Source organism: Melampsora larici-populina, assembly GCF_000204055.1.
Source record: "Melampsora larici-populina 98AG31 unplaced genomic scaffold MELLAscaffold_30, whole genome shotgun sequence".
NCBI classification, from domain to species: Eukaryota; Fungi; Basidiomycota; class Pucciniomycetes; order Pucciniales; family Melampsoraceae; genus Melampsora; species Melampsora laricis-populina.
This window is the reverse complement of record NW_006768794.1, coordinates 176,500-198,527: the sequence shown is the minus strand read 5'-3', so window position 1 is coordinate 198,527 and position 22,028 is coordinate 176,500. Positions and strand designations below refer to the sequence as shown.

Below are 22,028 nucleotides of genomic sequence, written 5' to 3'. Positions count from 1 at the left end.
TTTCGGATGAGGTGACGGATTGTCCTCGTCAATGCCCGGAGGGCGTTTCGACGGCATTGCGAAGGCTATAGGCTGAAGAAGTGATGTTATTTATGAAAAAAGTGCGATGAGGATCTTGAGAATGAAGTGGTTCGTGAAATCAATTGCTTGAACTGAGACAAGAGTTGCGTTGAATGATTTGGTCCCGAAGTGATCTGTTGACGGTCCGGATAATCCGATTCCTTGAGATCTCGACCGGGTTCAGATTGTTCTTCAATTGTATGCGTTTGAGCTTTAAAGCTTCAATTTTTGAATTTAATGACCATCGGATGATCAAAACCTTCACGAACCAATAGGAAAACAAGAAATCTAACGACTAACGAAACATTTCAAACAGACAAAATCACAATATAAAACAAAGATGGAAAACGAACAAGAGCTAGTTGGAATCATTGGAGAGCTGATCGAACCTAACACTCAAAATGAAAGGAGACAGAAAATAGAAAGCATGATAACCGTGTCTATGATCGAAGAAGTACCGGAAAACTTGATCACTCAACTCATTTCGATCGCAATTCAAAACAGGTATCCATCTGAAGTGAGTCGATCAAAAGATGCAGGATGTCCAGCTGAGAGCAATATCTGAACGGGGTACTAATTGAATGAATCTGATAAACGGTTTGCAGGTTCGAATGCAAGCTTTGGTCTTGATCAGAAAGTTGATGTTCAAATCAAGTACTGAAACACCTGAATTGAAAGCATGGGATCGAATTAGAAAATTAAAGCAAGATGAAATTTTGAGAACACTCTTAGAATGTTTGTTGAGATTCAATGAGAGTAATGAGGATGTGATCTCCACACATCTCTGTCATACTATATCAGATGTAGCTCATGAACTCTACAATAAGCAAGGTAAGTCATGGATTTATATCTCAACTTTTCTCTAAAATTCGGTATCCAACTGAAATATATCGTGCATTCTCTTTTCAACTTGTAGAACACTGGCAGGATTTACAAAACCTCATTCTCGAACCGCCCGTCGGACTCCCTCTGAAAATTAGAAATGGATTATTGGGGATTTATTCAAATTCGCCCCAAATCATCGAAGATTCGGATGAGAACTTAGTCAAAGTCTTTAGTCTCATCTCTCAAGCTATCCATCAAGACCAATCCATTGAATTTAGATTAAGCGGGCTGGATGCTTCTACCTCAACTCTTTCGTATCTTGAGGCGAGCGATCATCCATTTCTCGCATCTCGAACGCTCATCGATCAGCCACTTTATCCGATCTTGAGATCTATCATGAATGAAATTTATTTTACTCTATTGGAACCATTAGTCAACAATGTATCCATGGGAATGAACCCTGATGATGACGATACTTTGAACAAGATTTTAAACTCACTTGCAGAATTGATTTCGCTGGAAGCTATCACCAAGATCATCATCCACTGCAAACAAACCCATCAATGGTTGAATCCATTTTTCAAATTAGCTTCCAACACTCACGCTTCAATTCAAACTCGCTCCAACGCCATTGAATCCTATCTAAATTTCATAGACACTGCAGTCGCAATTCAATCACCACTATCAGAAGAACAAAAAGCATCATCAACAATACCGTACGACGATGAGTCGGAATATATCAAATCATTCTACAACTTGTTATTGTCTGTCATGTCCGAGGTACATCAGCCAACTCCAGAGTGGTTAAACAAAAGTGAAGATAATGAAGAAAATGGTGAAGATGAAGAAGACCTGCAGCTTTGGGTGATAGCCGAACAAGACCTGGATAGATTAATCAATCTTATTGGCCCTTCTCCTGAACTGATCTTACCCATCATGAGATTTGATCATCTTCAGTCATCCAATCACTCAACATCGTGGCAAGAGATCCACGCAACTCTCTCTGCTATCGGTGCTTTAGCTGATTCATACCAATCATTCTTCTCACAACATATCCATCGAACCTATCACTTCATCAATTTTGGTCTTGTCAACTTGAACCCTAGAGTGGTTCATGCTGCGATCTATGCACTTGCTCAACTATCTTCAAGCTTGAATGTTGGTCCAATTTCATACGTACTTCCACTTCGGACACTGAAATCAATGTGACTGATACTGCAATTTGACTCGATTCTCACTTCAAACAAACCAAAGGGAACCCTTCAATCTACTGTTGGTCATCAAGTTTTAGAAACGCTATCTCAAACAACTCTAAATCCCAATCAATCCATTCGGATCAGAGCTTATGGTGCGATGTGTATCGTAAATTATCTCACCGGAATGGACAACTTGGATCCGATTCCTATTCAAACAACAAATCCACTTCGTTCACTCCTATCTATGACTCTATCGCATCAACCCACCTCTCTAAGAAGAGCTGGATTAGATGCCCTCTCAAGACTTTGGTCACATCTGGATTTACAACTTCTCTTGGTATGATCTGCACTATTTTTCTCAGACTTTCATTTCACGTTCATTGAGATGTTCAATTCATGCAGGTATCATATGAACAAGAAGCGTTGGGAAAACAGCTCGAGATGATAGCCGACGAGGTCTTGAATAGTGAATTGGATCACCAAACGAGTCGACTCGAGGAAAGAGTGTACAATTGTTTAGCTTATCTTGGTCAGTCTTCTAAAAATCCGATTCGACGTACATATCCATGACCTCACAATTTAATGGCACTTTTTTGTAGCTAATGCACTTGGGGAAGAAAGGTTTTCATCTGATTCAACCGGCTGGATTCAAAGATCAATCGCTGCTATAAGTAAGTTTTAACTCAACTATGACACTCACTCTCATGTTGCTTATCAATTTTTTGTTTTGATACACCTCAGATCGAAGAACAGAAGAAAAGATCGAACTTCTCGTGTCCTTGTGTTACTTATCAAAATCTATTCAACCTACTCAGATCCAACAATATCTAAATTGGTTGATTGAGAATCTGATGAAATATGTGACCGAGAAACCGGAACTTTCAATGAGTGAATTGGACGATGATCATGATCATCATCACGATCAAGAATGGCAATCGTATGATTCAAATCCGCTTTCCTTCATTTCCAAAGCAAATCTCGCCGGGTTAATTGATTTGCGGTTGTCGTTTTCTTTCGGCTTACTCTAGGGTGATGATCGGAGACAGACCGTTTGGAATCAAGACTTCAGCTCTAGAAGAGAAAATAGGAGCACTGGAAGGGTTGTTGATCATGATCGAACGAAGTCATTCCCAATTGATCAATCACTTTGAAGTGATTGCAGGAGGTGTTTTACCGCTCCTGAAGTTTTAGTTGAGTCTTGTATTTTTCCTTCTTATGCTTCACCGACGAGAAGACTAACGAGTGCTATTGACGGTCTGCAGTTTCAACGATGATGTTCGAGAGGCGGCTTTACTGATCCTACCAGCAATCCTGCGTGGTCAGTTTTTTCACTTGGGTTTATGTTTCATTTCGTCATTAGTATTTTTGTATTCATGGCAGTCTGAAGACATACGCATACATTATTTGACTTTAAACAATAGGTGCAAAAGCTTCAAATGTCTCAGAAACACAACTCAAGGTCATTGGACATACATTTGCGAAATCGATCTCAGAGATCCTATCACATGAACCTCATCCTTCTACCCTATTACCATCCTTACTTTCAACTTGGACCGAGATATATGACTTGATCCGACCGATTTTTGCATTATCGAATCGATTCTTAGAGATATGTGACAGTTTGTTGGAAAGATTTGCCGAAGAAGTACAATTGATAGAAGATGGTAGTGGAGAAACGAATGTCGATCAAGAAGAGATCATGATGACTACTTTGAGTGATATGTCTAGATCATTAAGAGGTTTAGTAATTGAAGGCATCGATTCAAAATGGAATAAGATCATTGGTTTTGTTCATCTTTATGCTAAAGTTGCAGAAAATGGTGAAGCAGAGGATGATCCTAAGTTAGGATTGAGAAGATGGGCTTTTAGAATGGTGGCTGGGTTTGTGCAAGGTATGGAAGATGGCGGAATGTGTTGGGAATTAGTTTTGGGACCGGTGGCAGGCGAAGTACAGAAGGCATTTTCAGATCCAGGTTGGTTTTCTGTTTCGAGATTCAGATAAGTTTCAATATGATAAGTGAATTGACGTTTAAGCACCTTGATCCATTGATTATCATAGATGCTTGTATTCGAGGTCTTGCTCCGTTTATAATTGGACTTTGTGCTCAACATTCAGATTCGAATCCAGTTTTTGGAACCTTTATTCAAAGTAAGTTTAAAACTTTGTAAAAATCAAAGAAGAAAAAAAGAGCAATCGTATGAAAGACCAAATAGAAAATCTCATCAGTCTACGATTTTTTGGATTTCTTTTGACAGGTTCTTTAAGTTTACTGATTGAAGGAATGAAAGTTCAAAGCGTTTCTTTAGAAGAAGAAGAAATGGCGATTAAGATTGCAAGAGAGAATTGTGTTTCAGCTTGTAAGTCGAATTGGAAAAGTTTTGATAAAGAAACGTCATAAAGAAGCAATCGACCCAAAAAGATTGACGTGATATTGTTGTCAAACTAGTGGCTAAGATCATTAGGAATCCAATTGAGAGTCTTAAACCTGATGATTTAGATCAAATGTTAGAGATTTGGGTCTTGAATGGTTTACCAATCGAAGTAGATATCGAAGAGATCGAACCAACGTATGGACTACTCTTGGAACTTATTGCTCGGTAATCCATTCTCTATAATTCTTGAAACCCATAACAAAGAAAGACTCAAATACTAATGTTCTGTTTTAATGTTTGTTTAAATTCAAAGTGAACATCCAAGTATTGATCCAATTGATAGATCAGAAACCGTAGTGAAAGGCTTATTAAGTGCATTGAAGAATCCAAAAGTACCAAATGGATTTAAAGATCCATTATTAGTTGGACTTAGAACTTATTGTTCTAGGTTTCTTCAATCTGATCAAATTCAAAGTACAGGTGAACTATGGGAAGAAGTGAAAAGATTGATTTGAATGGGATTTGGTTGGGATATATGGAGCAAAAGTGGATTGGGTTATTTTAGAGCGCGTTCAAATGTGGTATGTAGTGAAAATTGATTGGGTATGGTTTGCATTCATAATCTCGGACTCGAATCATAGATACAAAATCAATTCTTATAAAATCAATTTGCAAAATATGTGAATCTTCTTATTTACACATAATGTTTAAAATCAAAATTAATCACGAGCGTGTTTTATAAGTTTTGCAAGAATGCAGATTTGTCATCTTTTCAATTGATTATCTTTGGATATTGTGTGTTGTATCAAAAAAAAGACCCCAGTCTGGTCATCTTTCTTTAAAGAGAGTCATGATTTTTCAATCAATCTTTTGGAATTTTTCAACAAATCTATAAAAACACAAGAAAACTTCCCAGATCTGAATATCATCATTAAATACAATCTGAATCTCAAGACAATTTATTTTTTTTAGAAACCAAAGACCAAATCCCAATTAAAGCAATCAAGATACTTGGAACAGTATACATCAATTGATGATAACCTTTTTGATTTGTTTGATCATTTGGGTCTTGATCTTTTAATTGAATCTTAATCCAATGAACTTCATTCTCTTCTTCATTCTCATGAGTCCAAATCAAACATTGAACCTAAACGTCAAAACCCCCAGATCCAATGTCAGAAAACCCCAAAAGCCAACTTGAGTATCTGTCCGGTGAATCACTTACATCAGTTTTCCACAAATAAGTTCCATCACTAATTTCAATCTTAGTTGACTTTTCATTATACAGATCATTGGGTAAAAAGATCTCAGTTTGATTTGTATCAGGTTTAACCGATATATGATTCTGATATCTATATTCAAAAGATTTCGTTTCATAATCAAACCGAGTAAACCTTGGTAATCCTGCAATCCTTCTTGCAAAAGGTCTCTAAAATAAAAAACATCTCATCCAAAAAATCAAACCCAAGAGCATCAAAAAGCTTTTCACAAAAATCAACTTCAAAAGGGTTTGATGACTTACAAGAATAGCTTTCAAGAGTCTTGGTTGATGATTCCCATTCGAATCTTTAGGAGCAGAAGAACTAATAAAACTAAAGTTTTCTCCATTCCAACCATCACCATGTAGATCAGTATTATAAGGATTATAATTCCATAACCTAAACAAACCCAATCGAATGAAATGAGACAATCAAAAGCTGAATCGAATCGAAAAGTAGAGTAATGTAAACTCATCTTTTGTTTAAAACGATGAAAGAGACTTACGCAAACGAAACAAAATTAGATTCTAAACCACAAATCAAAGCATCCATTTGTCTTTCTTGCCACGTAAAATCACCCGTTTTAAAGGCTTCTCCTTTATTCAAATCCATACACATTCCAATCTCTCCAATCAAACATGGTACATTTCCTATCGTTTTTTCAGCTGATTTTATAATTCTTTTAATTTGATTCGTATAACTAATGATGATCAGTAGAAAAACAAAGTGGTCAGTTTTTTCGGTTTTTTTTTGGAAATGTGAATGTGAGTTTTTTTGGATTGGTTTGCTTACTTTCTTTTTGCGCCTGATTGTCCGAAGTAAATCCATTCCCAAATAGGTCTTTTCTATGACTCATTCAAAGATCCATTTAGAGAGAAACATCAAAATCCAGTTTAGTTTCTACTTCTTTACAACTCGTGTTGTTGTTGTTCTGCTTTGTTTAATAAGACAAAAGGAAAGAAAAACTAACCAAACAAATCGCTTGAACATCCAATGTGATATTACCAAAAGACTTATGTACAAGAGAAAACAAATCATAGAAATGAGGTGCAAGAACTAAATTTTTAGGTCTTTCTTCTAATTTCCATTCAGGATAAAACTGTAAATAAATAAAGAAAAAAAGAACAAAAGAGACGTCAGATAAGTATTCAATCAAGTTTTTTTTTCCAAAAAAAGTCAAGAAGAAAGTTACATACTTCATTAGGAATAGGTCCCACCATAATCTTAACATTAGGTAATTTTCTTTGAATATGATTTGAAAACTTTTTAATAAAAGGAAAAAACGCTTGATGATAAAAATCATAGGTTTTTCCCGTCAGTGGATCTAAATTAAAATATTTGGGTTTTAAAACGATGGGTTGATTTGATTTTTGATTCCAAGACCAAATCCCATGTTCTTTCCAAACACATTCCACGCCTGATTTCCATGCTCTTACAGATGGACTTAGTTTTTTACGGTTTAATCTGATGGCTGGCATCGGCCAGGTTGGGGTATAGAAATCGATGCTTTGTGGTTTTCCGTCTCCTAAGGCTAAGGATTCGATGAAATTTGGACAATCGTATAAAGCAACTGCGGATAGAAGATTGGAGTTGTGATGAGATGAGCTGATAGATACGAATTGTCATTTGAATTGATCTGGTGGAGAACTTACGATCAGTAGTTATATTCCATCGATATGGAGAATATAGATTGATATAACCACGATGCGGTTCATTCATAGGCTAAAGAAATCCCCCAAAAAAGTCAAGATTTCAATCAACTTTGAATTTTAATGAAGATTAAGTGATCCAATGATTAAATAAAGATTACTTTACTTCAAAACCAATCACACACTTAAATTCACTGAGCCGATCAGCTAATTCACCAAAAGCTTCGATCATACTTTCTTGTAAGAAAGTTTCGATCGAGATCAATTCACCTGATCTATCCTTTGACCATTTTGAATGCAATGATCTATCTACTGTACGCTTTGGAGCAAACGTTTGACCAGCAAAGAATAAAGTAAACATAGTAGCTCTACAGATTTTTGAGCATTAAAATATTAACATCAAAAATCAAAAAATGAAGCAGATGATCATTGAAGTTGAATGAGATCAAGACTCACGCAGCTAGTTTTTGATAACCAGTAGGCCAAGTTCCATTCTGATGATTAAACTGATGTAAAGTCACAGCTCCAGTCTCCAACAAGTTTTCCAACTGGAATCCCACCAAATCTAAAGTCCAACCAGGAGCCCCTGATCCACCAGTCAATCTACTCCAAACATCTTGATGACAATCAATAATCACCCAAAGATTCAATCCTTCACAAATCTCAATTAACTTGCCAATATAATTTAAATACTCTTCATCATATTCACCTGGACCGAAATGTTCGATAGATTCCCAACAGATAACTAGTCTAATTAATTCGAATCCCAAAGTTTTTAATTGGTTTAGATGAAAAGAAGCATCGGTTAAGTTGATGGGGTTTCCAATAAATGAAACTGATCGATGGTTCTTGAAGAATTCTTGGGGTTCATGTAAATTTAGTTCTGCTGAGTTTGATGGTAGTTTTGAGTTTCCTGAAATGGAGATTCCTTTTAGTAAACTGATTCGATTGTGTTGGTCAATGAAATGTTGATGTTTGATTGATAAGTTGGTGTTCATGTTTGGATTGGGTGAATGAACAGAAATGACCTTGCAATCCATTCAAGTGGAAGTTACCCTATCACTCGGGCCATGTCGGAACCCGTACCCGCGGGGTTGGCAGTTAATCGAACCCGTGGTTTATAGTTTTGATTGTACCGCGAGTGAGATTTCGTTGAAAACCAAATCAGCATTTACTCTTTCGAAGCTCAATCAATCTCACAGACATGGCTAAATCAAATCAAGAACATACCAGTAAACCAACATCAAACAGTAGAAGATCAAACAGAACCGCCAAATCTAGTAACGAAGAATCAAAACCAATCCTAGCATCAAAACCCAGATCAAAATCAACTTCAAAATCAACTAATTCTAAAGCTGATGAAGAAGAAGAAGAGATCAACTTAAAACCAAAACCTAAATCGAAACCTATGTCCAAACCTACAAAACCATCATCTTCAAGGACTAAAGAACTTGATCATCAAGAAACCGAAATCAAATCTACAAGAAAAAGAAGATCTCAAAGTGTTTTAGAAGAAAGTGAAGCGATTAAAAAACCTAGGTCTTCTAGGAGAACCACTTCACGTGAACCAGAATCGAAAAAACAGTCATCAAGAGTGGAAGAAGAAGAAGAAGAAGAAGAAGAGGAAGAAGAAGATGTTAAACCGATTATTGATCATTCTAAATCGAAATCGAAGCCTAAATCTAAATCGGGAAGACCAAGTTCGAGAAGTAAAAAAATTCAAGTTATTGAAGAAGAAGAAGCGGAAGAGGATCAAGAAGAAACTTCAGATCAGGTTGTTTCTAAAGAGATTGAAGAAGAAGAAGACGATCAGGACGAAACTAAGCTTGTTGAGAACGAAGAGGACGAAGAAGACGGTGAGAATACTATCAGAAATCGGGCACAAGACAATCCCAGCGATAAGGAGACTGCTCCCAATGAGACGGTAAATGAAGAAGGTGAAGAAGATGATGAGACCGGCGAAAATGACGAGACCGAGGTTCTAGAAGAAGATTCATCCAAGAAAGCCGATAATCTAGAAACCTCTGATGACCCTGAACCAGTCAGCAATGATCCATCTACAGATCCACCAACGCGTGTTGCAACACCACCGCCTCCTCCTCCGATAGCCAGACCACCACCATTACCACCTATGAAGATGAAGTTGGATACGACTACACGTATAGGTGAACCAAGATTGGTGATTCATCAAATCGTATTAAAAAACTTTAAAAGTTATGCTGGCAGACAAGTTATTGGACCATTTCATAAAGTTTGTGAATTGAGCTTCCTATTTGATCAGCTATTCGAATAGTCTAATTCATCAGCGTGAATTTTCTTTCTGTTTAGTCTTTTTCTGCTATTGTTGGACCAAACGGATCGGGCAAATCTAACACTATCGACGCGTTATTGTTTGTCTTTGGGTTTAAGGCTACTAAGATGAGACAAGGAAAACGTTGAGTGCAATTCACACTGCCTATGAAGTTATCAACAGTGCAAATTGATCAATGAAATTAACCCATCGTAATCTATTCATTTTGATCCTCAGTTTCAGAATTGATTCATAATTCTTCAGCTTCTCCCAGTGGTGGATTCGAATCATGTTCAGTTGAAGTTTGGTTTCGAAATATTATTGATCAGGTAAGTTTGTAATTGTGATCAACTAACGGTCTAGAAGGGAGTTTTGATGCATAATGCACCTGATTTTTTTCGTTAACTTGTAATAGGAAGGAGCAGATGATTATACTGTTGTTCCGAACTCTGCATTAGTTGTGGCTCGTACAGCTACTCGCTCTAATCAATCGAAATACACCATAAAGTCAGTAAAGAAGTTATCAAATGATACTTTGTGTCCTTGACTGATTGGTGAGTTTGAATTTTCAACGCAGTGGACAGCTTTCGAACTTCACCGAGGTAACCACTATGTTGAAAGACAAGGGAATCGATCTCGATCACAAACGTTTCCTGATTCTCCAAGGTGAAGTGGAATCCATTGCACAAATGAAACCCAAGGCCGTCACGGAGCATGAAGAAGGTTTATTAGAATACCTAGAAGATATCATTGGTACTAATCGATTCCGAGAACCGATCAGTACTGCAGTAACGGAGCTTGAGTCTTTAGGTGCATTACGAGCTCAAAAGTTAGAAAGAGTGAAACTTGTAGAAAGAGAGAAGAGAGCACTTGAAGCGAGAAAGAAATTAGCCGATGATTATTTAGCTAGAACGAATTTACTTATCCAAAGACAAAACGAACTATGGCAATATTATGTGTATTGTGCAAAAGAGAATGTAGGAACGATTGAAGGATCAGTTGAAGAACATTTAAAAGAGATTGAAGAGAATGTTAAGAAGAATGAAGTGGATATTTTGGAAAACCAAAGACTTGAGAAATCGTTAGAAGAAGAAGAAGGGAAGTATAAAGAAGTGGAAAGTGAGACGACTGGAATGGTTAAAGAACTTGAAAGGAAAGAAAGAGAAATGGTTTCATTGGGTGAGAAGATGAAACATGCTCGTGGAAAACAAAAGAAGTTGAAGAAAACTATCACTGAGGTGAGTGGTGATCAATTGAGTTTTTAGAATTTATTCATAATCACTTATTGTAAACTTTGAACTACAGGACGAACATGCATTGAAAGCTGCAATTGCGACTAGTCGAGACAGTGAATCAGAAGTCGAAAAGTTACGCGCTGAATTAGAGGCAAAGGAAGCTTTGATTGAGAAAGAAGAAGCTGAACTTGATCATATTCGAGATTCGTTAAAAGGTAAATGATTTAATTCACAATTTCAAAACTCCAATTGATTTTTCAAGATGAATGACTGATGAATGGAAATGAATTCTATTTTTTTCAAAAGATAAAACTCAAGTCTTTGCTGATCAAATCGAAGTTAAACAAGCCGAACTTGCACCATGGGCAGCACAAGTGACGACTAAGAAAGCTGCACTTGATTTGGCTACGAGTGAAAGGAATTTGATTTTGAAGAAAACGGAAGATGTGAAAGCTTCACTCGAAGCTGCTCAAGAGACGATCAAAAAGATTGAAACTGAGAGTAAAACTAAGGTTTGATTCTTCAAGTTTGTTTTTTGTTTGAGGAATTTATGGCCGATTGATGATTTCTTTTTTCATTGGGGGTGGGGGTTTTAGACTGATGAATTAAAGGTTTTGAAACAAGAACAGAAGGAGTATTTACAAGGGATTCGTGATGCTCAGGAAGAACTTAAAGTTGAGTTTTCTTATAAGAAGACGAATTTCATCAGTGCAATTCCATTAATGAAGTCAAGACATTTTTTTCTAAATGAATCAATTGAATAGAAAGTTGAAAGTGAAGATACCAAACTACGAAATCATTTCAACTCAGCGCGACAAAAAGCAGATGAAGCCAAAACGGCTAGATCAATAAACTCATCCAAGAGTCAAGTTTTAAACAGTTTAAGTAAATTAAAACAACAAGGTAGATTAAGAGGCTTTCATGGACGATTAGGAGATCTAGGTAGGATAGATGAAAAGTATGATATAGCCATCTCAACCGCTTGTCCTCAATTAGATAACTTGGTATGTGATTCAGTGGAAACCGGTCAAAGTTGTTTAGCTCATCTTAAACAAACCAATGCGGGTAGAGCTGTGATCCTTTGTTTGAATGCTCTTTCTGCATCTGATTCTAAACCGATTGAAACGCCTGAAGGAGCACCTAGGTTAATTGATTTAGTGACACCCAAGGATGAAAGTTTTCGGGTAGCATTCTATCATGTCTTACGGGATACGTTAGTAGCTAATGATCTTACACAAGCTAATCGGATCGCATTTGGAGGTAAAAAACGATGGAGAGTCGTCACACTTGATGGTAAATTGATTGATAGTTCAGGAACGATGTCGGGAGGAGGAAGCCGAGTTTCGAAAGGATTGATGGGATCTTCAATCATAGGTGGTGGTGAAGATGAAGAATATAGTGAAGAAAGAATAGCTAAGTTTGAAAAGGATGTAAGGAAAGCTGAAGAGAAATTAAATAATTTTCAAACTTCTAAAAGTTCGATTGAAGATGAATTGAATAGGCTACAAGGGATCTTACCACATGTGGAGATGAAGATTACAAAGTTAGAGATGGATTTGGGTGGAGGGATCAAACGACTTGAAGAGGCTAGACGAACTATTGAAGATATTAGGTAAGGTTTATAGTTATACAATTGAATTCAAAAGAGAATGATTAATTTTGTACTGAAAGAGAGATTTTTGTTTTTTGAACATTTTAGGTCACAAGATAATTTAGAAGCAAAAGATGAAAAAGAGATCAAAAGTTTAGAAAAGATTATTGAAAAGAATCAAAAAGAGATGGATTCATTGAAAACCAAAACCAAATCGATTGAAGAAGAGATCAAAGAATTACAAGAAAAGATTTTACAAGTAGGAGGAGTGAAACTAAGAACCCAACAATCTAAAGTCAAAGATTTAAAAGAGATCATCGAACATACGTCTAATCGATTAACGAAATCAGAAGTGACGATTAATAAATCGAAACGAGATTTTGAAAAGTATACGAAAAGTTTGGAAAAGAATTCCGAAGAATTGAATTTGATTGAGATTGGATTAGAAGAACTTGAGGGAAAGAATTCGGTGATGGTTACTGAAACTGAGGCTATGAGAGATACAGTCGATCAGGCTAGGATTTCATTAGAAGAACAGAAAGATAGATTGGTTGGGATCCAAAAGAAAAGGAATGAGAAATTAAAGTTTATGAATGCGTTTGAAAAACAACAAGTGAGTCATTCGGTTTCACTAGAACTGATTCTTTTGAACTTGATTGTTAATTTTGAATTGAATTGACCATTTTTTCTCTTTAGACTGAATTGAAACAATTGAAGGAGAAAGCTGAGATTCAATTAGCTAAAGAGAAACATACCTTGGAACATTGGCGTAAGAAACAAGCCAGCTTGAAATTGATTGCAATTGATCATTAGTGAGTTCTAATTCAAGATCTGATTTTGAAAATGAAAAACTGAATTGAGTTGACATATTTATTTTTTGGAAAGTGATGATGATGATGATGAAAAGGAAGGAAAAGAAGACGATGAGGTATTAAAAGTTTATGATGAAAGTGAATTTGAGAAATTCGATGCAGAAATGACCAAAGCAGAAGTGGCAAAACTAGAAGGTACGTCATCAGTCATAAACCTCTGAATTGGAATGACTTGAATTAACTTGTTTTCTTTGTGATTTGGTTGAACAGAGGATCAAGAAAGAGCACCAGCAGATTTAGGAGTCCTGGAAGAATATGCTAAAAGAGAAGCGGAATTTATGGCTAGAGCTAATGATTTAGAAATCACAACCAATCAAAGAGATGAATGTAAACAACTTTTAGATGATTTAAATTCACAAAGATTAGAAGAATTTATGTGGGGATTTCAAATTATTAGTGGGAAATTAAAAGAAATGTATCAGGTTAGAGAAAGTTCTTTGATAAAAAAAATTGCTTTGAGTTTTTTTTTTGGTTTGAGAGAGAGAGAAAGTTCTGATTTCTGATTTCTTTTTTTGGTTTTTTTGGTTAGATGATTACTTTAGGTGGGAATGCTGAATTAGAATTAGTCGATAGTTTGGATCCGTTTAGTGAAGGTATCATTTTTAGTGTGATGCCACCTAAGAAATCATGGAAGAATATCTCAAATTTAAGTGGTGGAGAAAAGGTAAAACCGAAAATTGAAAGATTTATAATAAAAATGATTGAAACGATTAATTGATGGTTCTTTTTTTGTTTTTTTTATTAGACTTTGAGTTCTTTAGCACTTGTGTTTGCTCTGCATGCTTTCAAACCTACTCCTTTATATTTTATGGATGAAATTGATGCAGTAAGTTTTTTTCCTTTTTTATTCATTTTGGATTATCAAGATTTTAATTCATAACTTGGGTGTTTTCTACAGGCTTTGGATTTTAGGAATGTATCGATTATTGGAAATTATATTAAAGATCGAGTTAGTGATTTTTTTTCCAACTACGAGCTATCCAACTTGCGAGGATTTGTGAATATGAACGTTAATTGAATTGATTTAAATCAATGATTTTTAGACGAAAAATGCTCAATTCATTATAATTTCTTTAAGGAATAATATGTTTGAATTATCTAGAAGATTAGTAGGAATTTGTAAGTGGATTTCTTGACTTTTTAACTTGATTTGTTGAATTTTGGATTAATCTTTGGTTTCATTTCTTTTGATATTTTCTTTTCGTCGGGGGGGGGGGGGGGGTTTAGATAAAACTAAGAATTGTACTAAAAGTATTGCGGTTGATAATTCTGAACTTTTGATTGAAGAGAAATCAAACTTGGTTGAACAGTCTGTGTAATTTGAATCAAAAGAAATAAGTTAAAGAAGTGTTTTTTTTTTGGTTTTTTTCTTTGGCCTGGTTTGTAGTTTTAAGTTTTTTTTCGTTATTTTACTTCATATATAATCTGGATTGTCGTTTTTCTTTTCTTTTGGAGTACATTGTGAAAATTGTGAATGTTTTTTCTTTTGAAAGATTTCAGTAATAAACTAGTTGAAAGTGGGTTGTAAACTAAAAGACAAATGGGCATCAGATTTGAAAACTCACCTTATTCCTACGTTGACCCAAGCTCTGGAACTTGGAGTAAATGATCAGTTATGTATCTTTCTTACTGATATTTAAGAAAGATAGATATGCACAATAGAATAGTGAGAGTGAACTGATGACCTTCCTATTTGGTATGCAAAGAATTGAGAATCTCACAGTGAAACCTGTTGAATCTTTTACCTTTTATGCAGTCTTTGGGACCGGGGCCATACCGGGGTCAGCTCTCGACACATATGCATGTAGCTGTAAACTTTATATGTAGATCACAAACTCAGCTCATGAGCCACTCTCAAGTTTCAACATCACCTTATCCGATCTTACGACTTCAAACAGACACACAGAAACGAAAGAAAAAGAAAAAGAACTCATATCAATCTCATCGGATTGCAAATACAATCGATTTTTCCAATATCACGAGGTTCTAAGGATAAGATGAACGATAATAATCAAATAATGAACACGAATGTAATCAATGATCAATTAAGTGAAGATTTTCCTGAAATAAGTAAACTCAGGTAAGCTGAAGATATTTGTGATTCGAATTAAAAGTGAAAATCAAATGAATGAAAGAGATAATAAACGAATTTCTTGGGGGATTTTTGAAATGAATGATAGTAAAGAAGATTTACAAGATTTATTAAAAGATGAAGAATATTTTAATTCAAGATTTATTTTATTAAATGAAGTGAAAAGTTTATTTGAAAATCAATCTGGATTGATTGCAGCTAATGAAGTGATTGCAAGTTGAGTGAAATCTTTCATTTCCAAAGAAAAAACAAACTTATTGTAGAATTCATTCAAGTTTATATTAGTCTAATTGAATATGATGTTGTAGAGAAGAACCTTTCTTTGAAAGATCAATTGACCAAAGTTAGGGATGAGACTAGTCTTGCTTTCGATCATACCCATTCACTTATGAAACAATTCCAAGAATTAACAAAAGAACAAAATGAACTGTACCTAGTGAGCAATTTTGATTCCGAAATCGCGTTTTCAATTTAATAAACAACTCACACATTCGATTTTTTCTTCTGCTTAGCCATTTGGAGAACAATCAAATCGATCAAGATTATTAACAGCTTTACATGAATCTAATCAATTAACTGAAAACTTATCAAGTGAATTCGTTGAAGAAGGTTTAATTGAAGAAGATGTGTTTGTTAAAGAGTTTAAAGAAGAAAGGATCAAGTTTTATAAAAGATCAATCATTGTTGATAGATGGAATCAAGGCAAGATTAAATGGGATTAAGATTTGATTGGAAAGATTGGTATCTTTTTTTTACAATTGCTGTTTAGATCGCTCGGGTTTGGGTCAATTGTATGGTTAGGGGTTGGTTTGGATCTTGTATAGAATCGAGAGGAATGGTTTGGGTGCGAGGTTTTGTATAATCTTAGCTTATGAATCGATTGCAATTTTAATTTTTTGGCTTTAAACTCATTGAATGTCTTTTCCTGAAAACCAAAGCATTTGCCTCACCAACACGAAGAAAAGATCGTCGCACGTAGGCAAACCCCAGAAAGGCATCGAGGGAAAAATATCGATTCTGGATGATTGTCCTCAAATTTCAATTGTTGAAGATTGAGACAAAAAATTATGTTTCATTCAGTGTGGGCAATCCCTGGGTGTCGGAGGGACAACTTCAAAATTGGGGTTGTGAAATCTGTGCTTTGTCGACTGACAAAAACTGCTCATTGCGGTATTGTCCAGTGTCTGGTACTGTGCAATCCTCTTGACTCATAGTGTGGGCTCTCGGATTCCAAGAAGCTCCCGATTCTCTGGAATGTTTGTATATACTTGGATGCGACAATGATATGATTGTGCAACATCGATTTTGAGTCCCAGGGATATTTCCACATAAGAATTCCCTCATGAGGCCTCATGTAAGCTTGACTGAGCCCCCCTTTTGAAGCTGCCACGTCCGCTCTCGAACAGGGGCTTAGGGCTTATACCCCGACTTTGACCTGAGACCAGCAGGATGTTCAGCAATTTTGCTTGAAGTCCTTTTTGGAGGGCTGTAACATTGTGCAGACTCACAAATTGTGCCACTTTTAGCACCACTTTACTTGAGTAAAGTGATGACTTTAAGCTGTTGAGTTCTTGTAAATCTGGGTTATACTCAGAATACGGGCCTACATGCGCGTTGAACCTGTCAAAATCACTTGATACTGAAATATAATGAGATAGGAATGAGATCGTGACTGATAAGGAATCACGTATTAGTGATTTAGGGAAAGCGCTATGGCTAGATATCACTAAGAGTGATGGAAATGAAAGGTATGCACCTGTCGGAAGGTAGCAACGTAGAGACACAATAATGTTTGAGTATTAATTACTATTAAGCAGCAAGCATAAGTTGAGAAAGAAAAGAAACAGAGAAAGAGCTACTAGCGAACCTGATAAGGAATCACGTATTAGTGATTTAGGGAAAGCGCTATGGCTAGATATCACTAAGAGTGATGGAAATGAAAGGTATGCACCTGTCGGAAGGTAGCAACGTAGAGACACAATAATGTTTGAGTGAAGAAAATACAATAACACGCAAACAATTGGTCTTTATATAGTGATAACTTCGCGATACATAGGTTAACAATCTTTCATCAGGTTTGCGCTTCTCATGCGCCGCTTTGGGACAAAGATAAAACATATGAGAATGGTAAAGAGAGAAATAAGGAGACGTTGGATACTATGACCAATGCGGAATAGTTGCTACGGCCTTGAGTGGATGTTAACTATTGTGATGATAATTCAATAAAATAAAATTTCCTCATGATCTAGAAGTGGTGAGAGGCTATAAATAGTATGAGGAGAATCAAAAGAGCTTGAAAAAGCTCTGCAAAATTTATTGCAAGGTTTCATGATATTCAGAGCTCTCAAAGGGATTTCAAGCAGAAGTGCTTGAAAATCCTGCTGGTCTCAGGCCAGGTTGAGGTATTGGCCCTAAGCACCTCTTCAAGAATGGACATGCCCACATTAGAAGAGGGGCTTGGTTAAGCTTAGCCCTTGTGCAATTTGATTAATTCTTTATAATTGAGTGCTTGAAGATCCCCAGGATTTGTGATCAATCATAAAACTTAAGAACCCCATTGTTCATGCTTACTCCAACCTTTAAATCTCAATCCATCACTGCATGACCAATGTCAACATGAAGTATTTTCTTGATAATGTTTTTTCCACTTCAATTGAGAAACACTCAATCTGTTTTCTTCAAGCAACAATGTAGTAAGGATTCTGTGACACATGAATTATCTCAGTGAAGTTCAAAACCCGTTCTCCAGTGATGACTCATTCTTCCCTTGAATTCAACATGATCCCTTGATTCAACCTTCTTCTGTGATTACATAGAACTCTGGATCAACATGCTAAGCTGGCCAGGATCAGGCATGTTTCATCAACTCTGTATGACAAGCAGACATGAGAGCATGTGAGCTCATATCTTATCAGATGGCATCTGTATTCATGGTGCAGTCCACAGTGGGGTAACTGATATGTTTATGGTGGTAAAAGAGATGGTTGGCTTACACCAGTGTGGTCACTTCCAAGCTGTCCAAGGAACAGCCACCAATCATCATAGAATAGGCCAGGCAGATCCTCTCACACAACATCATTCCGTGAATCTTAATATGCTTCAAGACACAATCAAAACTCAAATCATGGAAACTCAATTAACTCATCTGCTAGATAGGCATATAGCAAGACTTCCAAACAGACATCCAGTCCTTTTGGATAAATCTCTCCATTGTTTCAGACTGGAATACACCTGCTATGGCATACCTTATGAATGAGTGGCATCAGTAAGATTCTTAGGCAATCCACTCTCAAACTGATTAATATTTGTCTAAGAAGCTGAAGACATGTAATTTTTCTTGTTTTTATCTGTAAATAAATAAACATAAATTTGTAGGGAAATCAAATTTAAAGATTGAAACAAAACAAAAAAATGAATGTCCAGGTCATAAAGTATATGCTCTTGAAAGATGGTTAAGATAAGCAGAGAAACATCAAACTATATACAATCAAACTACTGATACCCAGATGGGGCAGAAGCTGAGAAAAAAGATACTTGAGTTATATCAGGAGCAGCCTGCTTGTGTGCACCTGTGTATGTAAGTGTATTATCACTTCCAGGCTTAAATGAAAAAAGAGAAATTATGTCAGATTTTGAGAATTTAGATGTGTCTGTTTTGAGAGAAAGATTTGAAGGAGAAACTTACTTTAAAACCATCTAACTCTACTAAATATGACATGGGTATATTGTTTGTCTAGAGATAAAATAGAGAAATTAGCTTAACTTGTTCAAAAGATTTCATTCATACAGAGTCAAGAATTACTAACCAATCCAGTGATAGGAAATTCAATTTCAACTTCAGGAGCATCATTGACTTTGATTTTAGCAATCAGACAATTTGGACACCAACTTGGAGAGAAATCATCTAATTTAGAGTTAATATAATCAATTGCAACTAAAAGTCTACCACCTTTATCACCTCCTTCCAAGTTCACAAATTGTACTGCACCTACTCCATCTGGCTCTAAATATGTCATGGCTTGCAATTTGTCGGTGACTGGTCTTAAGACTGCTTTGCCTAATGGACGACAAGTTGGTTGTTGTGTTACTGGAATACTTACCCATTCCCTTGGTTTTGCTTTGACTGGGTTATATAATTTTATTAAGAGACTTGCATGACGTCCAACATGTGATGAGAAACTGACAAAAAACGAAAAATGTTTGTATTACATAGTTCTTGCTGAAATTCAAAGAAATGTTTTCAAACTGGTCTCTTACGTTGTGTTGGATGGGCCTAAATCCTTTCCTGAAATCACATCAAACCCATTTGCTGAAGTCAACTCAACATCAGCCAGAGATAATGTTAATTCTCTTTCTTCATCTTTCCAGTTGATCAACACTGTTGATGGAGATTTTAAGAATTGGAAGAAGTCAAAGGTAAGTTTTGGTTAAATTGATATCATAAATATATGTAAGTATAAATACATGTAAGCACCCCTTTGGGTTTGGTTTTGTGAATTCTTCATGGAAATTTGGAACTTACTTGCGACCATGCTTCCGTCACTTAGTTCTCCAGCCCAAACATCGTTGTCATTGGTATAACGACGTCTAAAAGTGATACTTTTTCCAAGTGCATCTTGCTAAATAAACATTTACACAAAAAATGAAATCAGGAAGGATTAAAATTCAAAAATCTAAAAATTTATGTGTTCCTATGGAGAGTTTTGAAAGGAGGATTGGAGGAAACTTACATTGATATCTATGAGAGCTTTATTTTTCAAGAAACCCAGGATTGATGGGTTGTCCTGATTCAAATCACCAGTAAGTAATAAAGGAGATCTTATTACAAGAACATGTGCATTAGACTTCTATGTTGAAAGAATTTGGACATTGGCATAATTACTTTGTGGCAGCCCAAAATATCACTTGTGTAGCCTGTTCCATCGGACTTAGATCGCGATGATTCCAATCTATTGCATCTAAATCATTGAAATGACCTGGAGCGGATTTATGTGATAAAGCTACCATTGCATTGATAGTTTGTCGACTGGATTGCAGATCATAAAAAAAGGTCAAAATTAAATCAGTTAAAGTCAATGAACTTCTTTTTTGTGTCGATATCATGTGAAATTCTCTTTCAACTTACATTTTTTGCCAATCTTCTTTTGCTGGATTATTGACTCTCCAAGTATCTGCTGTTTCTAATCTTGTTTCATCTGTAACACCCCATTGACCAGTACTGAAGAACATTGAGATTGAGTTTTTTGATCATTTGAATCGTCAGTATTAGATTTTGAAGGAGTTTTTGTCTTTTTGGGCCGAAAAATCATGACTTACGCAAGAAAGATGTCTTTTTGAGATCTTTGAATCGACTGTTTCATTTGAATGTATGGATCCTATTTTTTTGGTATAGGTGTAAAAGAATTTAGTGATGACTTCATTAGTTCTCTTGATAAAATTGAGGCTCACATTCGTGACCTTTGAGAGATCTGGGTTTTGTATCGCCCCCGCTGTGACAAAGAGACAACTAACAGAAAAGACCAAAGTGATCAGAATTATGGTTCTACTTTAATGGATATTTAGGTATGACTTTTGATCTGTTCTTACGGTCTGTACTCAAGATGAGTGACACCCCAGGAAGCGATTTGTTGAAATTGATTCTCAACTCTACTTGGATCAAGTGGTGGATAATCTCCTTTCCTTTTTTGAAGTTGTTTACTATTCAATCCTAATTTCTCGTTTTCATCTGATCTACGAAAAATTCCCAAAACTTTTTTCTTCTTCTTAGGTGGCCATGGGCATCCTGCAGTCCTAGATAGTCGCAAGTTTATGAACACACGGAAGTACAATTGATATCAATACAACATTTGAGCTCTATTTGTTTTATTTATCATCAAGTTGATTACCTACACTGAATCTATCCTTAGACCGAATTTCATTTGCTTATCTTGTAAGAATCTACCAAAGCCAGTAAGTCCACCTTCAAATTGTTTATCATCAACCTATTATATTTTGTATACGAAAAAAACGGAGACAATTACAAATCAGTATATATTGATGAATGTGCTTTCCTCTAGACTCACGATTAGTTTTCCTTCTGGATCCATTCCCTTGTTCCATTCACAAGCTATGACAAAGGTTTTGAAGCCTAGGTCTTTGAGCCCAGTTCTTTCTAACACATCTACTTGAGGTTTCAATCCATAATCGTTCCATTGACAATATTGAGATGAAGTGAAACCCAAGGGTGCTGAGATTGTTTTTCAAAGAAATCTAATCAACGTTAGACCTCTTTAAAATCGTCTTGAAGATTTTCGTGTCCAAAAGCTCACGTCTTTTTTGATTAGGAGGTTGTGGTAGTTGACCTGGCAGTGGGGCCCCGGGCGGCATTGGTTCACATAGAAGTGATGTTGATAGGTCCAAGATGATCAAAGTGATCAAAATCCCAGTACGAAATGAGAAGCCTCGAGTTTGATAAAGTTTTCGTTCGGGGCATTTTAAAGTTTCCATGGCGGTGAAGCGAGTTTAAATAACAATAAATAATGCTTGGACTGAAGAACGTCAATGAACTGTTTGTACGGCATCAGCTTGGATCATATGGAAGAGATGA

At 35.9% G+C, this 22,028-nt stretch overlaps 5 protein-coding genes across 5 annotated transcripts; 3 read left to right on the top strand and 2 right to left on the bottom strand.

The window, feature by feature from the left end:
• Nucleotides 1-400: 400 nt before the first annotated feature.
• Nucleotides 401-4,969, top strand: MELLADRAFT_89443 (uncharacterized protein; the record flags this gene model as incomplete). The annotated part of the gene is made up of 14 exons (XM_007412430.1): nucleotides 401-577; nucleotides 666-891; nucleotides 977-2,043; nucleotides 2,140-2,418; nucleotides 2,484-2,610; nucleotides 2,681-2,752; nucleotides 2,823-3,018; nucleotides 3,110-3,271; nucleotides 3,344-3,399; nucleotides 3,503-4,054; nucleotides 4,141-4,230; nucleotides 4,287-4,439; nucleotides 4,529-4,679; nucleotides 4,768-4,969. The coding sequence occupies 14 exons, from the start codon at nucleotides 401-403 to the stop codon at nucleotides 4,967-4,969; spliced, it is 3,510 nt and encodes a 1,169-aa protein (XP_007412492.1).
• Nucleotides 4,970-5,097: 128 nt separating this feature from the next.
• Nucleotides 5,098-8,360, bottom strand: MELLADRAFT_49207 (family 5 glycoside hydrolase; the record flags this gene model as incomplete). The annotated part of the gene is made up of 10 exons (XM_007412307.1): nucleotides 5,098-5,601; nucleotides 5,680-5,883; nucleotides 5,977-6,112; nucleotides 6,219-6,413; nucleotides 6,506-6,558; nucleotides 6,684-6,812; nucleotides 6,910-7,283; nucleotides 7,366-7,435; nucleotides 7,529-7,730; nucleotides 7,819-8,360. 10 exons carry the CDS (start codon nucleotides 8,358-8,360, stop codon nucleotides 5,404-5,406), a joined length of 2,103 nt encoding a protein of 700 aa, XP_007412369.1.
• Nucleotides 8,361-10,785: 2,425 nt separating this feature from the next.
• Nucleotides 10,786-14,669, top strand: MELLADRAFT_89441 (uncharacterized protein; the record flags this gene model as incomplete). The annotated part of the gene is made up of 14 exons (XM_007412431.1): nucleotides 10,786-10,890; nucleotides 10,958-11,102; nucleotides 11,194-11,399; nucleotides 11,484-11,614; nucleotides 11,663-12,499; nucleotides 12,587-13,091; nucleotides 13,175-13,290; nucleotides 13,364-13,485; nucleotides 13,561-13,772; nucleotides 13,880-14,014; nucleotides 14,096-14,176; nucleotides 14,249-14,299; nucleotides 14,394-14,469; nucleotides 14,578-14,669. The coding sequence occupies 14 exons, from the start codon at nucleotides 10,786-10,788 to the stop codon at nucleotides 14,667-14,669; spliced, it is 2,814 nt and encodes a 937-aa protein (XP_007412493.1).
• A 678-nt stretch (nucleotides 14,670-15,347) lies between these two features.
• MELLADRAFT_108521 (uncharacterized protein) lies at nucleotides 15,348-16,164 on the top strand (the record flags this gene model as incomplete). The annotated part of the gene is made up of 4 exons (XM_007412432.1): nucleotides 15,348-15,430; nucleotides 15,531-15,658; nucleotides 15,706-15,878; nucleotides 15,955-16,164. 4 exons carry the CDS (start codon nucleotides 15,348-15,350, stop codon nucleotides 16,162-16,164), a joined length of 594 nt encoding a protein of 197 aa, XP_007412494.1.
• Nucleotides 16,165-18,934: 2,770 nt separating this feature from the next.
• MELLADRAFT_64941 (family 27 glycoside hydrolase) lies at nucleotides 18,935-21,808 on the bottom strand (the record flags this gene model as incomplete). The annotated part of the gene is made up of 15 exons (XM_007412306.1): nucleotides 18,935-19,042; nucleotides 19,128-19,175; nucleotides 19,249-19,499; nucleotides 19,543-19,565; nucleotides 19,700-19,820; nucleotides 19,965-20,061; nucleotides 20,173-20,260; nucleotides 20,325-20,468; nucleotides 20,568-20,660; nucleotides 20,759-20,817; nucleotides 20,891-20,948; nucleotides 21,029-21,232; nucleotides 21,332-21,423; nucleotides 21,505-21,668; nucleotides 21,751-21,808. The coding sequence occupies 15 exons, from the start codon at nucleotides 21,806-21,808 to the stop codon at nucleotides 18,935-18,937; spliced, it is 1,608 nt and encodes a 535-aa protein (XP_007412368.1).
• Between the last annotated feature and the right edge of the window lie 220 nt (nucleotides 21,809-22,028).